Consider the following 17,479-nt stretch of genomic DNA (forward strand, 5'->3'; position numbering starts at 1 on the left):
AATAGCAGCAACAATAGAAGTAGCAACAACAACAGAAAGTTTATTAATTCACCAGTTGTCTGAAAAGTGGGTGGTGTGTTTTTATCTCATATCCTTTCAATTATGTTTTGAATGTACTTTAAACATTTTTTACCATATGCTTTTAAATAGAATTGTTGATTATTATTTTTTTAAAAAAACATATAAAATAAGATTTCAGCTAAACTTTTATTTTAAATCATTATAAGTGACTTTGGATCCCATGCTCTGAGAACAGTGGGATATAAATTGAGTGGATTATTTGATAAATTTGTCATGAGGGGAAGGTTTGTGTGCCACACTCACAACAGATACAGCACTGCTTTATTTCGTATGATTTATTAGAAGCTGAACTACTCTTTTTAATTTAATATGTTTACATTCTTTGTCCTCTAGGTGTAACAACAGAACCCAGTGTATAGTAGTCACTGGGTCAGATGTATTTCCTGATCCCTGTCCTGGAACATATAAATACCTCGAAGTCCAATATGAATGTGTCCCTTACAGTAAGTACACACTTTTTGTTCTTGCTCACTCATCTAGCCTTCACAGTTATTGCTGGAGTCATACTAAATCCACAAAAAGAGCATACCATTATGACTTGAGAACCATTATGCATGCAGAGCATTTAACAAACTAGAGCCTCCAATTAACTTCACAAAGTGTGGAAAGGAGCCCATCCTATGATGCTGGCCAAGCATCTGTCTGTGTATTGATTTTAAGGCTGCTGTGGTTGATTCACTCCACCCTCCAAAAACAAATTTGAATTAGCTATTATTAAGGCAAGATAGGAATTTGTACTTTTGTCCTAATCAGGTCCTGACAAATTGGCTTCGCTTGCAGTTATCTGAAGAAAAATCACCATTTGCTTTCATTTTCATTTTCAAAATTGCTTTGAGAAGCCTACCTGCTGGGGTAACTTTGGTGTATAGATGAAAAGTACCTTGGACGTATCCAGGACTTAATTTATTTCATAATATTATTTGATTTAGCAAAGCTTATTTTATTGCATTAATTTTCAGGTAAAATAACATAAACCTCATCATTTTTAGTAACTCCATAACATTACAGTTTTCTTCTTTTTAGTCAGTGTAATGCCATTATTTGAACATACTTTAGTTCAATATTTTCCATATATATTCTCTTCCATACAGAGAATAAATAATGTAACATATGTATGTATGTATACATGCATATATGTATACATGTGTATGCCAGTATATATTCATTTCCTTGGCATTGGTTGCCAAAGCCACAGCAACAAGCACTCCAGTTTCATTTTTGATTGGTTTTGAACCAATATTCCAGTAATTGGGGACCTAGGAATGAGGTCTGAGTAAGGGGTCTCAGTGGTTTTGAAAGCTGTATAGCAAAAGTGCAACTGGGAGAAAAATGGGTCTGGAGGCATGTAGATTTGTCCTGAAAAGCTCCAAAGACTCCAAAAGGGGAGGAGTGGGTTTCAGGACCCACAGTTTCCGTACTCCCGCATTAAATCTTATATTTGAATAAACTGTAAAAATGTATAATATGCAGACTCTGCTTTTCTCACTTACTATATGGTTAAATATGTATAAACATATTTTCACCAATGCCATGCTTAATACAGAATCATCATATTGATTTTACTAAGCATTAGTTAAAGGCTGAACACACATCACTTTTTCCCCGTTCTTGCTATGTATTTCTGTTCTATTGTGAAACAGGTGCTTGTTGTGGATTTAGTGTTCTGTGCCATTGGTAAAATTGGAAGCCTACTGCATACACTGAACTTTAGTATCTGTTCTCCTGTGTCCATAACCATTCTTCTTGTGGCACTTGAAATAGGAATCTATTGTCCCTACTTAACAAAAAACAATTTTGTTTCATGAAATCATCATTACATTAAGACTACAGTTTTTGTTACTAACTTCCCAGAAAGAAGCAGTGAACTGATTAACCTATAACTCCACTGAAATTTATTAAGCTATAACAATCACTGAAATGCCAGTATGTTTGTATTTCTTTGGAGCAGTTCCTGTAGGACAAAGGCAGTAGTTTTATACAAGTGTTATTTTCAGATTTCAGATAATTTTCCATGCGGTTTTAGGGCTGGAAGTGTGGCTATGCCCTGCTGATTGGGTTTTCCTATCTACAGAAAATTTGTTTCTTTTGCAGTTAACAGAAGGATACTCTGCACGGCACTGCCAACGCAGAATACTTAACATGTAGTTATTTTACTCCTTTTAAATATCTATATCTGTCTCTCAGTGTGCTCACTGCTTACTGCTCATTTTGTCACAATACTCTTCTTAGTTGTTCTGTCTAGGATTGAAATGCATCAGGGTCTTTCTTTTCTGCTTTGTTAATCAAATTCAGAGTTAATTTGCATGAACGCATTTGAATCTGATTTAATGTGAATTTCATTTTCTTGTTCTGGCTTATATTACATCGTACAAAAAATGGTTGATAGTACGATGATGCTTACTCTGTAATATATGTTTTGTTCACAGACAAGAATAAACTTTGGTTGTAGTACAGAACCCGCTCTATATGTCAACACTGTAAGATGAACTGAAAGTGATTAAGCATGCATAAATGGGTTCAGGATTGCAACAGTTTACCATTTAAACCTCCAGCTTAAAATTTTGACTTAATGAAAATTTGACATGAATAAAAGACAAGAAAAACTTGTTTCCCTGGCATAGCTAGACTTGTTCAATTGCAATTTTTGGCCAGACAAGAGATGGTTGTATCTTCAGCCCTCGTGTGGCTGATTTTTCTCCTCAACAAATATATAGCTAATGTGGGTATTAAATGTTAATACAATGTGTTGCTTAATAATCGTAGTTAAAGTTCCATTCCATTTTCATGCACTATTGAAGTCCTGATGTGTCTTTCCTTCTTTAAACTTGCTGTTTATTGGAAGAAAACAGACCACCCATGCAAGGATGAATAATCACATCTAGTTCAGTCTTTTGTCTTTAGAAAGACAAAGGCTGCATCTGCACTGCAGAAATAATCCAATTTGACACCACTTTAACCACCATGGCTCAATTCTGTGGGATTCTGGGAACTGGAGTTTGTTGTGGCACCAGAGCAGAACCAGAATTCCATAGTTTCCAGAATTCCATAGTATTGAGCCATAGCAGTTAAAGTGGCATCAGACTAGCTAATTTCTGCAGTGCGGATGCAGCTAAAGTCAGCGGTTGTTTCTGTTGTACACCAGAACCCCTTCCTGAATGATTCCCTAACTACATGACTTAAAGAAATCCTCCCCCTCTTCTAATTTCATGCAGCATTTGTGAGCATGCTTCCTCAGTAAAGACTATGTATGCTCATTAGTTGCACGCATTTTCAAATGTATTTAAGAAACATGTTCAGTAACAAATATTGAAATACCACTGCTGTAAATATTTGGGTAATGAACTCCAAATTCACACACAGCAGATGTAAGATGTACAAAATGTAGTAGTGTTTTCAGAAATAAGTTTCTTTGAATGAATTTCCCCTAACTTTGACCATGATTCCAAATGTTCTCATAAGCTTTATTGTCTCTTTTGAATCTCCCACCATTTCCGTATGAACTTACTTTTAATCTTCAGCTTTTTTCTCTCAATCAGTCCCAGATCCTTTTCTGTGCTTTTCTTTTTTTAAGGTTCACTCTCTGTATATAAGGGGAGGGTTTTGAAGTTTTATGTGTAGACATGCATACTTTGAATGATTTGCAGTACTCAATCTCAATCCCCTACGAAACGTCTGAATTTCTGAAGTACGTGAAACACATTTCACTGTTCCTGTGAGCCCACAAACACAGCACTTAAGATTGTGTGTCTGCTCTACTTGCACCAAGGCACTGTATGTTACATTATACCTGGGCCACTTCCTGCACTGAGGTAATGCTCTTACAATCCATAGGTATTCCAGGTTCAAGGCCATGGAGAGAAAGGAGACCATCCTTTTGAGGCAGTACACTTCTCCCTCTGAGCTAATTCTCTTTTAGAACAGCTATGATACAGTGCACTCTCAATTACATTTATTTTGAGCATGATCAGTGAGCATGAAAAGGGCTGACTGTACAGCTTCTAAACTGCAGCCTTAGTTTTTATAGCTGACCCACGTTTGACATTTGGTGGATGAACTTTTTCTGCCTACCCCTCCTTCAGCTATTTCCTCTTCCAGTTAAAGGTTCTATGCAGAATGGGTAGATTTGGATATTCCCCCTACTCCTGGGTTGTCATCTTAAGCTGCTATATCAGCACATAAACAAGAACCCACAGAGCCAGATGTGTTTAAGAATCCTCAAACTGTGGAAATGAGCAAGGTTGTTCATGAGTCACATTGGAATGCATGATAAAGACACCTGAACTGCATGCTTAGAAGCATTACTGTGTCCAAAAGAGCATGTAGGTTCTCAGCATAAGCACACGGAAATGGCATGTAAAAGAAAGAGAAGAACTATTTTTTTTCTTGTACTGTAATCTATAAATCCAGTGTATGATTGATAATGAATTACTTTCCTGATAATTTGGAAATGGAGTATCAATTTGGAGGGTGAAGATACAGAAGGAAAGACTCAGGTTTGATTGACAAATGAACAAGGCAGGGCATAGTGCTTCAGATCTATCTAGGCCAACTGCCTACACCTATGTTTGCTGGTGTGTTCGTTGCAGAGTTGCCTATGAAAAGTACCAAAAGTGAGACAGACATTTAGTTTATGCAACAAGGAGCCACATGGAGAAAGGGTTTTCGCCTTCACACCTGACTGTTTCTCCAAAGGAAATAACAGTATAAACATGAAGACCACTCCCATTATAGTGTGATTCATTTCTGAAACATTATGGTGTTTAAAGAGGCTTACCAGATATTTGTTACAAGTGTTGTCCTATATGTGTCTACTCAGATGTAAGATCTCATTGAATTCAGTCACACCTACTCCCAGGTAAAATCGTATAGGTCCGTAATAGGTCCAAAGTATTAAAGAACTACCCATGTCCTGAGCTTCATTTTGCCTTTCCTACACTCTTAACTTTACTACACCATCTCCATCTGTTTATTGGAGCACGGAATGATACTAGATTGTGCTTAATAGTTAGACCTCTCTGTATTGCATAGAAAATGGGAAGCCTTCATGTGGTTTATTAACTTTTTCACAGCTTCATGTGTTGCATTACATAGAAGTATTCTGATTCCAGAGTCCTTTAAAAGATATACTTAATGATTGGGTGTTTTTGTTTCTTTTTTTAAAAAATCTTTTCTATTGCAGTGGTTTATCACCACCAACACCATGCCCCCCCCCCAACTTTTCAAAACAAGCCTCAGATGAATTGCCATGAAAATCAGAATCCTAAAACAAACCTGGAATATATTGCTTTGGCCTTGAGTGAGAGTATTATTGATCAAATTACAGAGGAATTGAGAGTACTCCACTTGACATTTCTCTCAATTACATTGCACAAATATATGTTGATACTTCAAATAACCTAAGTCAGTCCTTTTAGGATTAATAAGCATATGAGAAGCATCACTTTCTACATATGTGCATGACATTTTGTTTTAAGCTTTGTCTGGACCTTGGAATTCATTGGAAACTACACAAAAGTATTTTATTCTCTGACTGTACCAATTGGCAGTTTTTGTTTACTTTAGCAAATCTATTCCTCTCTGAAAATGTACAGCTGTATGCAATGTACCTACAACAGATACACCACTAATAATTTTGTTACTGTTGTCTTTATGCCATTGTTCTACTATTATTTATTTTAAGCAGGATCAATATTGCTTTATTTTAATGTGGAATAAGCTCACATACAGAACCATCAGGAGGTCATTAGTGTTGAAATTACAAGCTTTAACATTCTGATCTGTTTATGTGAATACTTTCTAATCACTTGAATACTCAGTTGATGATGCACAATTGGAAAATGCACATCTAGATCAACCAACATTAGGAGATATGAACATCCTCAAGTCAAAGTTAGATATATCTATGTCCCACTGATATTAATAGACCTGAAGTAATAATAATTACCCACTTGAAAGGTGCTTAACTCTTGTTGAATTCTGATCCATGAGATTGATTTTGGAAACTTTGACACGACTCCTAAAAATTTAAGTGGTAGATATTATTATTGTTATTATTATTATTATTATTATTATTATTATTATTATTATTATTAGTTTTAGATCGATATAGTTATTAAAATATTTTCACTTGATGCCACTATGTTTCAAGTACATTTTGGTCTAAACCATTATAGATTTCCTTGCAAGTGAAGCATGTCACATAAACAATGGTTTGATCAGCATTTCCAAAGTAGTAACATTTTATAATATCTCTTTAATGACAATGAAGAAAGTAGAACTCTTCATGGGAACATATATTGCACAAAATAAGTTTGTTTAGTCAAATGGATGACACAGTCCTTGCATGTATGTAAACCCTATGGAATGATCTCATCGGAAAGAGACTGTTGAATTGGCATGGTTATCTGAATGTACTTCATACTAGACCTTGAGAAAGAACATTGCAAAATTAATTAGTTACCGTTTTGAGTCCATTGTTCTTTTCTTCTCCCATAGAAGCTTTTTTGCATTACCATTAGAACCTTTGAAAGTAGCTGTTTACTTTCTTGTTCCTCAGTGGCTAAGATTGTAAATCAGGAGACATACGTATCTCACATAGCTGTGCTTCCACAGATAGCCATACTTCCTTATGCTAGTCCCCTAAAAACTATCTTGTAAGACATGCAGACACACACACCTCCATAGACATAACCAGCTTGCCAGAGAGCTAGGGGATCAGTGGTGATATGTCCAGCTATTTTCCTTTTATTTGATAGGAGAGTTGGGATGTCCCTGCAGGTGATATGCTTGCAGCTCATCCAGCTAAAGGAGACTAGCTGGGTGCATTTAAAGTAAAAAGTCATAGTTATGCCACATGTCTCTATTAAGTTACAATCACAATTTAACATAGTTAACGTTGTTATATGTTAAATAACAGTTTAACTTAGTTATGCATTTGTTACAAAAAATGAATTAATAGCGAGTTATTGTTTTAAACTAGTTGTTTTCAAGCACTGTTTCACAATTACTTTTCTTTAAATGAATTATTTATGGACAAACAACAAAATTTCTGTAAAAACAAAACAAAATACCAAGATGACAAAGAATTTTTGGTATCTGTCCTAAGTACATGGTAAGGTACGTTTTATACACTAGGTTCCTGGTTTTCACTTGTTTCGTGCTGAAGAATGTGTAAATGGGATAAACATAATTTATTTTCTGTTTTCTCCTCCTTGCCATTTCTTACCGTGTTTTGCTTCTTCCTTCTAGAGGTTTATGCTTATTCCTTTTAGACAGATATTTCAGTTCAAGACTGAAAAGTCACTGTGTTCTCAAGATGAATATTCATCCATGAAAAACATCAAGAAAAGATAATGAAAATAAGTTGCTTCTGTTAGAAAAGAGGTGGGGTGGGTTAAACATAACACAAAATGGTGGTAATGGGGATTTATGTCGTGCACATTTCACTTTTTAAGATATTATGGGGACCCAGACATAGGTCCTTGATTTTTCAGTATACCATCCTGTAGAGCTGAAAATTCTTTTCCATCAAAAATCAGTATGATTTATTCTATCAGTACGGACCTTTTCAGGAAAACCTCTAATCGGCCTACATGAATACATAAACAGGTCAACTTTTAGAGAACTCTAATAAAGATGTTACCTTGGTTTAATTTTTTCCTCTGTGTTTAATGTGATTCATGGCCTACCCTTCCTTCCTTCCTTCCTTCCTTCCTTCCTTCCTTCCTTCCTTCCTTCCTTTCTCTGTTTTAGCCCATGTCAAACATTTCAAGCTTTTTTGTGTTTGCTAATTTAGTGAAATATTGTATTCTTATAGGTAAGAGGTCTCAAAGTTCCCATTTTGATCAGTGGAAAGTGGAAGAGGGCAGGTTGTACAGCTATGATCCTTGTTAGCACCTGAATCATGATGGGTTGGCTAAATATGTTGGCAGATGTGTAACCTGTTGAAGGCACAACTGTCAACACTTGCTACTATCCGTGGCTAAGAGTGACATGCAGTGTGTGAGAGAGAGAGGGGGGGCGCACACACCCTACTGTAATAATATCCCTTGATTATGTAATGGTTGTGCAGTAATTTAGGCTTTTTATCACCCCTTATTCCAGAAAGATGAAAGGAAAAACATAATACTAATGAAGTGTCTTGGGAGTGAAGGTGTCAAATTTCCCATTCCACCAGGGAGAATGGAAGGGAGGGAAAGCTCCCCTTAGATAAAAGGGAAATTGTTTCTCCCCTCCCACTTCTCTTATGAGTTGCAGAGCAAGTTCCGTCCATTAGAGAGAAAGTTGAACTTTTCCATTTCGTCCTGATGAAGTATGTGAGCCTGGTAGAGAAAGAAAAGTACTCCTTCCACCTTGAGTTGCCCAGCCAACTCAATTCTCAGGAAGGCATCTGTCAGCTCCTCTCATTTAGCTAATCTGAAAGAGAAGGTGGGCGTCTTCCCTCACTGAAGATTGCTTCCTATTGTTTGGCAACAGACACTTGAAAATGAAATAGCCCACAGATAAAGGAAAAGTGATCTTGCCTCCTGTTTGGCAGAGTAGGGGAGAATCTGCAGATAGCTTGTGAAGCCTGTAAGCAAGTAGGCAATAGGTTTTATCCCAAAGTATGACAAGTTATAGCTCAGTAGTAGAGCACATATGTATATGTTGGTTTGTGTGCTTGTGTATGGGGGAGTGTGTGACTGCATGGGAAAGCATGTGTGTGTTAAAAAGAAACAGAGAAGATAAAAATAGTTAGTTTCCAGCCATAGCCATAGGACTACACTTTGAACCTTAGTGCTCCTTATTTGTAACATAGAGAAATAGTTTTCACAGTGACTTGCAGAGTTCTTAATGTGGCATCCATGGGCCTTCTAGTCATTTCAATGAATTGGATGTTTTAAAAAAAATATTTTAAGCCTTCAATATCCTCTTTTGAACTTTTCTAGAGATGGTGATTTTTTAAGGTTAAATTTAAGGGTTGTTAAATGTCCACTGTAGTTTTGTTTCTTTTTCTTTTTTCATTCCAAACTAATCTACACGAAGGAAATCAATTTCCAATGGAATGAAATGAATTGTGTGCCATGTGCGTGTGCACGTGTGTATATTTTTCCCCCTAGGGAATGGGGTCTGTTCAGAATCTTAAAGTGGTCCATGACACAGAAACAGTTAAGAACTACTGGCTTGAGTTGTCTGTTCTGCATGCCCTTTAGTTCTTCTTCTGTGCCTGTGACAGTGTTGTGTTGTCTTGTCTTAAATTGATCTGCTGGGATTTCATATCATGTCTGAATGGGCTTGCATGTAACAAGGGATTTGTAATCACCTTCAGTAGTTTTACATCTTACAGATAGCTGGGAAGCACAGAGAATTTGTACTTGTTGTACAAATAATTTGCACGAATAATTGACTACATTTAATTTGATTAATTTATTTTGTCTTTTATGGTGAACCTTTAGATTCAAGAAACCTTTGGTTCAAGAGACCAAAAGCTCTTACAGTTTAAGTTGATTTTTTTTTCTCTACATGTAAGACATAGTGGCATTACACCACGTTACAATTATTATGGGCTACAAATTGAGCTCTGGACACATACAAAATTCCTGATACTAGTCTTCATCCACTGAAGGCTAGGAAGGACAATGAAAATGAGGACTGTAGAGGCTACTGAGCATCTGGTCATAAACTGAACAGTTTCATTTGGTTTTCAGGCAAAACCAATCTCATCAGTGGTAGGTTTTATATATATTGCCAAAATAGGAAAGAAGAATGATGTGTACAAGAATATAAGATTAATAATATTATTAGAAGTGGAACAATACAATAATTTTTGTTTATGTCTCTACTTATGTTTACAGTATAAGCCTGCAAAGTCTTGAATGGCCAGGCTCAATAGGAAAGGATAGGAAAAGAATTGGAACTTAGAGCTTAAAATTATATTTACAAAAGGTTATTTGTCAAAATTAAAGGTGTTGTGACAATATCTTACTGACGCTTTCTCCAAGTTCATTTATCATGTATAGAAAGAGAATTGGGCTTAAAAATTAAAGACATGGTGTGCATGAAACCTGTAAATGACACTGTAGCTTGTGTGGGTTTGCACAAACTGCACCCCATTGTCCCCCATGCACACTGTTGTGGCCACCAGGGCTCCTGTGTCACTTCAAAATGGGGAGAGAGCAGGTTAATTTTATGTCCACAAGTGGCCAGTAATAACATCAAAGCCTCTGTTGGCCATTTCAATGCAACTGAGAAAATATACAGAGGACATCACACCTTTTAAAGTCATGTATAGGCCTTAATTCAAAATAGGAAGTGATCAGATGCTCATTGAGCAAGACCCGGAAAATAGCACATCTCCACAGTTTCTTGAGGATGGGACACAGCAGAAGAATTAGAGCAAGAGTTCCCAACCTTTTTGACTCACGGAACCTTAAGGGCTCCATGGAGCACAGATTGGGAACTGCTGAATTAGAGTGCATTTCCCTCACCCCACCGCACCCCATCCCAATCCCTGGCATTTGCCCACCTATAACTTACATGATGTGAAAGCAAAAGCATGAGCATTTAAAGTTAATTTTCCCATGCTTTCTAGAGCATAAATCTATTCCCCCTTTCAGCCAAAATTCTTTGGATAATTTACTGGCTCAGCCATGTAACCCACAGGATGACCTTGGGCAAGTCTCACTCTCTCAACCTGAGAGGAAGGCAAAGGCAAAAATCTTGCCCAAAAAAAAGTTTGACAGATTTTCCTTAGGGTTACCATAAGTCAGAAATGACTTGAAAGCACACAAAAACAACAACATATTAATAGAAAGTTCTTTTATAGATGAAGTTGACATGGTTGCTTGGGAAGGGGAAGGATATATTTATATGTATCTTTCATGCATTAGTCAAGTCTTTCATTGTTTATTCAGGTTGACTAAGTGAAACGACATCCCTGCATATTTTTATTGCTTCTTTAACCTACTAAAATAATTGATCCATGTTCACTGTTGTAACTGTAGAATCTTTCTCCTGCTAGGTTTTCCTGTTGTCTGTTTCTTTCTATCCAATGTAGTGCAGTTCTTATTCTTCCTGTGTTTAACATCTGTTAACTAATTTAATCTTCGCCTAATAGCCAATTTGTGTTAATCTTCTTTTTTTTTCCCTTGCACTTTTTTTTCATTTTTCTTCCGATGCTTGAAATAGAAGTGGAGCAAAAAGGTAAATAACGTATATAGTCCAATCCCACCCCAGCTCCTTGTTATGTGCCTTATGGATGTTAACCTCCTCCCCTTCCCCTCCCCACAACACTCCGATACTATGATGATCAGCAGGATCGCATAAAAGAAGGCGACTTTGCAATAAACTGACCTGGCTGCTAAACTGACTCAGCTATTTGAAGCAGGTGGTGGGATTTAGTGTCTGTACCTGCTCTGGGATGGAGTCTCCCTTTGCTTCCTTCCTTTCCTCCCTTTCTTTCTCTTTCCCTGTCTTTCTTTCACCCACAACTACTTCTTGTTAATAAAAATGTCATCTTGCTTGGCTTCCAGAACCCTCTCCATAGCATGCCACAATTACAGGGGTTCCTGGTCTGTTTCATTCATTGCTTTGGTTGGCCTTTATTTTTGTTGTTCCTAATGAAGATCTATCTATCTATCTATAAAAACATGTATTTATTCTGCTATAATTTTAATTTTGTTATATACTGAGGGCACTTTTATTTTCAGCCTTACTGTTTCTTAAAGATTTTTAGAAATTATCTGTGGAAAAAACACAAATCAGTTGAACTGCTGCACACCAGTTAAAAGTCTCGAGAAGAAATGCTGTATTCATGATACGTACAAGAATAGTTTTATAGTTTCAGACAGATTGATATGGCATAGAACCTTGGGTGATACTAGGCAAAATATTTCAAATACTGGTTACTAGGGTAACTTTAGGAACCATGAATAACAAAGTGTAATACATGCATTAATTACATATGAATTATGAAACATTGTTGCCATTTTAAAAGGATATTTTCTTTCTAAAATTTGCAATTTTATTAGGTAGAATGAGAATTTTATTTTATTTTTTAAAAATAATATCTTGTCTTGCTTCCTTCTGCGACTGCTAGTTTTTGTTTGCCCTGGGACGTTGAAAGCTGTTGTGGATTCTCCAAATTTATATGAAGCTGAACAGAAGGCAGGTGCCTGGTGCAAAGATCCTCTTCAGGCAGCAGATAAAATATACTTCATGCCATGGACTCCATACCGTACTGATACGTTGATAGAATATGCTTCTTTAGAGGACTTCCAAAATGGACGCCAACAGACAACATATAAGCTTCCAAATCGAGTGGATGGTACTGGATTTGTGGTATATGATGGTGCAGTCTTTTTTAACAAGGAAAGAACCAGAAACATTGTAAAGTTCGACTTAAGAACTAGAATTAAGAGTGGAGAGGCTATTATAAATTATGCCAATTACCATGACACTTCCCCTTATAGATGGGGTGGAAAGACTGACATTGATTTGGCGGTTGATGAAAATGGCCTGTGGGTAATTTATGCTACAGAACAAAACAATGGAATGATAGTTATTAGCCAACTGAACCCATATACTCTGCGTTTTGAAGCAACATGGGAAACAACATACGACAAACGGGCAGCGTCTAATGCCTTTATGATATGTGGGGTTCTCTATGTTGTGCGATCAGTATACCAAGACAATGAAAGTGAAACTGGAAAAAACTCAATTGATTACATATATAATACCAGGTTAAACCGAGGAGAATATGTAGATATTCCCTTTCCCAACATGTACCATTACATTGCTGCTGTGGATTACAATCCAAGAGACAATCAACTATATGTATGGAACAACAACTTCATCCTACGATATTCTCTCGAATTTGGCCCACCTGACCCTGCGCAAGGTAAGACTTCATTTTTTCCTATTTTCATGTTTTTGAAGTGCTTCCTAATAAATTCCAGGGTATTTGAAGGCGGCCATCAGATCACCTATTTTGTAAGAAAAATAAAACAAAAAGAGAAAATGTGGATTTAAATTGTCCCTATACTATCTGTTCTACAACAATATATCCAGTAATACATTTTAATTCCATACTAGTGTGTCAGCAAGCGGTATAGAAATGTACTTGCAGTTGCTATTGCTATACTACTTAGTACAACCCTTTCTACTGGGAAATAGTTCAGGATTGGTTCTTTTATCTGACTTTGGAACTAAAATGCAATATACTGTATATGAAGACAGAGTTGGAAGAAACACGATTGAAAGATCTTGGTGAAGATACATTGTTTGAGACATGTTGTGAATTTTATATTTCTTTGCTGCAGTTTTAAAGGAGAATTGCCCAATATCTTTTCAACATGTCAATATTAACCTTTTGTGTAGCAAAGGTATGACGGTGTACTACAACTGAGCATAATCACCTAAAGTACTGTATAGATTATAAATTACCTAAGAGTAGACATTTGGGGCCTGAAATAACAAGAAATATCTCCAGTAAAGCATAGCCATGGCTCACATGCAGATATAAAATGCAGGTGATGGATGAAAAAATTCCACTGTTAGTAAGTTGCAAAATTCTATTCAAGTTAGAAAAAGAAGTGCTCCCAGAATAATGTTTATGTATTGTTGTAGAGTGCAATAAATATGATTTCAGTTTACTATCCCCCCACTCCATATGTTATTGCCAAATATTTTTATTTAGGTGTTACAGGTTTTGGTTTTTATCACTTCCATTATGCAATATAAGACTGGCAACATGATAGGAATGTGGAACTAATATAAGTAGTGCATAACCATATTGTTAGATGCCTGTGTGCCCAGCAGGAATGCAACAGAAATACCATATGCTCATATGGAAGAAATGTAGAAATGTATATAGTACATGTCGGAGTCTCCCTTGTCTGAAATTGGACCATACGTGTTTTTGATTTTTGATTTTGGAATATTGGCATATACGTAATGAAATTTCCTATGGATGGGCCCCAAGTCTAAATATGAAATTCATTTATGTTTCATATATACTTTATACACATAGCCTGAAGATAATTTTGTGTATACAGTTTTAAATAATTTTGTGCACGAAACAAAGTTTTCATATACTGAACTATCAGAAAGCAAAGTTATCACTATCTCAGCCACCCATGTGGAAAATTTTGGATTTTGTAATATTTTGGATTTCAGGATTCCAGATAAGGGATGCTCAGCCTGTGGTACTATTTGGTCAGACAGTAGGAATGTAGATGTTTTGTATACATTTGAGAATATCACCCAGCACACAATATCACTTCATTTCTGAACACATGATGAACCAGTGAATTCATTAAATATTACTGGAAATCTGGTAAAGAGGCTGTGAGTGCATACGGTAATAATTTAAATCAACATTAGCTTAATAAATAATGCAATTAAAACACCTTTAAAGTTATTCTCAAAACATTAACACATATCCTGCAATACATTACAAATGCTATTTTAGTCAGAGAATATTGTAGATGAATTTTGTGTTAGTCCAAAATCTTTCTTGTTATTGCTAAGTCAGGAAAATATTAGTACATAAATAAATATGGATAGAGTTTATTTTCACACTGTTCTAATGAATGGTTGGTGTGTTTAATACATATTAGTATTCATAGAAATGTCCTACATTACTTAAGACTTCCTTCTTTTTAAAGGTCTAAAATTGAAGGTTAAAACATGTATCTATACAAATATGCTCTTTAACAGAGGGATCTATTTTCATTTTGGCCATGCTTTAAATTTATTGATCTGAATATAGATTCCATGTGCAAGTGAACAGCAGATGTGAAGCACCTACTAGAAATTATAACCAAGAATACTTGGATAGAAAAGTCACAACATACTCTTCAAGCATGTCATTTCAAAGAGTACCGTAAAAATATGATAATGGCTAATTAATCTGCTTAAAGCAAGTGGTCTTGAGAACATGGCAGGAATTGCTCTGATTCACCCTAAATTGCTTAATTGGATTTAAAGATAACTGCATAGGAAGAAGATAGGAAGAAGATGTAGTCATACTATGCTTAATAGAAAGCCATTTCCATTTCCTTGAAATCAGTGGGACTTAAGTTTGTCAAGTCTCATTGAATTAACTGGCTCTGTTGACGTATCAGTTTTGCAAAAAGGTAAGACTGAAGACAAAGAAGGATATTAATTTTAAAAGGTATATCCTCATGGTCAGTGGGCTCAGAATGAATCCAGACCACTGATCATGAGAATCATAGAATTATATAGCAGTTGGAGGGTCTCATAGGCCATCGGGTTGAAACCTCTGCAAAGTGCAGGATCTCCAGTTAAGAATATCCCCAGTAGGTCCAGCTCTTTTTGAAGATGTCCAGAGAAGGAGACCCCACCACATCTGCAGACAATGGTTCCATTTCAAATTGCTCTTACTGTGAAAAAGTTATTTGTAATGTTCATTCGAAATCAACCCTCCTTTAACTTAGATCTGGTTATACTGTCAGGGGCAGCAGGGAACAATCTCTCACCTTCCTCTCTCTGACAATCTCTGAACTGTTTAAAGAGTGCAGTCTTGTCACCCTTGGTCTTCTCTTCACCAAGCTGAACAAGCCCAGCTCCTCCAACCTTTCCTCATATGATTTGTTTTCCCACCTTGTATGAACCTGACCCAACTTGTCTATATCCTTAAAACCAAGTGCCAAGAACTATTCCAGGAGAGGCCTGACCAGTGCAGAATATAGTGGCACTATTACTTACCTTGACTTAGAAAGTGTAGTTCTCTTAATGCACGCTAAAATTTCATTTTCCCTTTTTGTTGCAGCATCACACTGCTGTGTCTTGTTCAAATTATGATCAAGAATAATCCCAAGATCCCCTTTGCAAGCCAAATATCCCCCATCAATTTTTTTGTCTTGACTTGCAAAACTGAACTGTCACCATTAGAAGTGAGATGATGGTGGTGGTGGTGGTGGTGATGTTGATGGAAACATTTTTAAATTATTAGGGCTGCACAAACTGTTCAGATCAGCCTTCCCCTAACATTAACCAGATGGTTTGGATGTCAAGTCCTGTGGTGTTTCATCATTGCCCATCATAGCTGCAACAACGGAGTTGCATTTCAAAACATCAGGAGGACATCAGGTTGGAGATATCTGGCTTAGGATGATGTGGTATTTATAAAGCTGGATATAATGGTAGCATTTTTGAGCTGTTTGGACAAAGGAAGTCCTCCTAAAATCCAGTGCTTAATGATGTCATGGGGTCATTGCTCCTGCAGGAGAAGTCATGGCCTCTTCTGTTGGACTGCCTAATTTGGGATCATTATCAAAAAGTCAGCAATCGATGCCACTTCACTTGTGATGAGTGAGAGCAGTAATGATATGTTGACCTATTCAATGAGCCCTCTCTTTCATCTCTCTGCCTGTCAGTGCCTGCTTCACCACAGTTTCCTACTACAAAAATGGTGAAACACTATCATCTGTACTCTTTTGACTAACAGAAGTCTTTTATTACATTCATTTCACTTGCTCTCCTGGGCATATTTTCACGCCCTAGGCTAAATATCATTCTTTATTTCAAACATGTGCTTTTTCCACAGACATAACATGGGATATTGTTCATGTTAACTATCCAGATTTGAATAGCTATAGCACTACAACAATATAACCTCACACTGAGTCTTTCATTCATCCAGTACTAAAAGTTGTGTGGTTTTAGGTCACCCTCTCCAGTTCTTTTCACCATGCAGTGACTGCTTTCAATCATGGCACAGCTTCATAGATTGTGTTGCTAGCCCATGTTATAGGTTTGTGTTGCATTGTATTGGGAACTTTAATTTTTTTAAAAAAAAATTACAGTTAAACGTATGTTGAGTGCATTTGCTATGTATTGCATTCTGATTCAGCATACAGTCCACCCTCCCCAGTACAGTGCGGGGTGTGCAGCACAGGTATGCACGCTATTACTTCTCTCGAGACTTGCCTTCCACATAAGCTCAAAGCCACAGAAGGCAAGCCTGCCTATGGGGAGGTCTGACTGTATTTACAAACTTAAGACAAGAGAGATGCTTTCTGAAGTGGCACAGTATAGCAAGATACATTTACATGCCAAAAATATTAGTGAGTGATAATAATTGTTTCCATCTTCTAGTGCAAAGCTGTTGTTGTTTAAGCCCATTTTTCATCTACCACATACAGTTGCCCCTCCTTTCTTGTGGACTTTTGAGATCCGCGTTCTTGAATATTCACAGAGGGGGCGACCTCCATTATTCTCAATGGGGCGTGCCCCCACGGTGTGTTCCCCACACATGCTCACGGGCATGCCCCCATTCAAGCCTATGGGGCTTCAATATGTGCAAGTCTCTGTTTTCATGGGGGGGGGGGGGTCTGGAATGGATCCGCCGTGAAAATGGAAAGCCGACTGTATAGTCAACTACAGGTCAACCTCA

The 17,479-nt window shown here is 36.8% G+C and overlaps 1 protein-coding gene across 23 annotated transcripts in view; it reads left to right on the forward strand.

Annotated features, from left to right (window-relative positions):
• Positions 1 to 17,479, forward strand: part of ADGRL2 (adhesion G protein-coupled receptor L2) — a 239,601-nt gene that overhangs the window by 160,479 nt on the left and 61,643 nt on the right. For 16 of the 23 annotated variants that reach the window (XM_042461362.1, XM_042461359.1, XM_042461361.1 and 13 more), the window contains exons 4-6: positions 415 to 524; positions 11,248 to 11,262; positions 12,158 to 12,958. In XM_042461362.1, the coding sequence (XP_042317296.1) occupies positions 415 to 524; positions 11,248 to 11,262; positions 12,158 to 12,958 (926 nt within the window). The remainder of the gene's footprint in view (positions 1 to 414; positions 525 to 11,247; positions 11,263 to 12,157; positions 12,959 to 17,479) is intronic. The other 7 variants (XM_042461345.1, XM_042461349.1, XM_042461365.1 and 4 more) reach the window with 1 other exon arrangement.

This window comes from Sceloporus undulatus, chromosome 4 (assembly GCF_019175285.1).
Source record: "Sceloporus undulatus isolate JIND9_A2432 ecotype Alabama chromosome 4, SceUnd_v1.1, whole genome shotgun sequence".
NCBI classification, from domain to species: Eukaryota; Metazoa; Chordata; class Lepidosauria; order Squamata; family Phrynosomatidae; genus Sceloporus; species Sceloporus undulatus.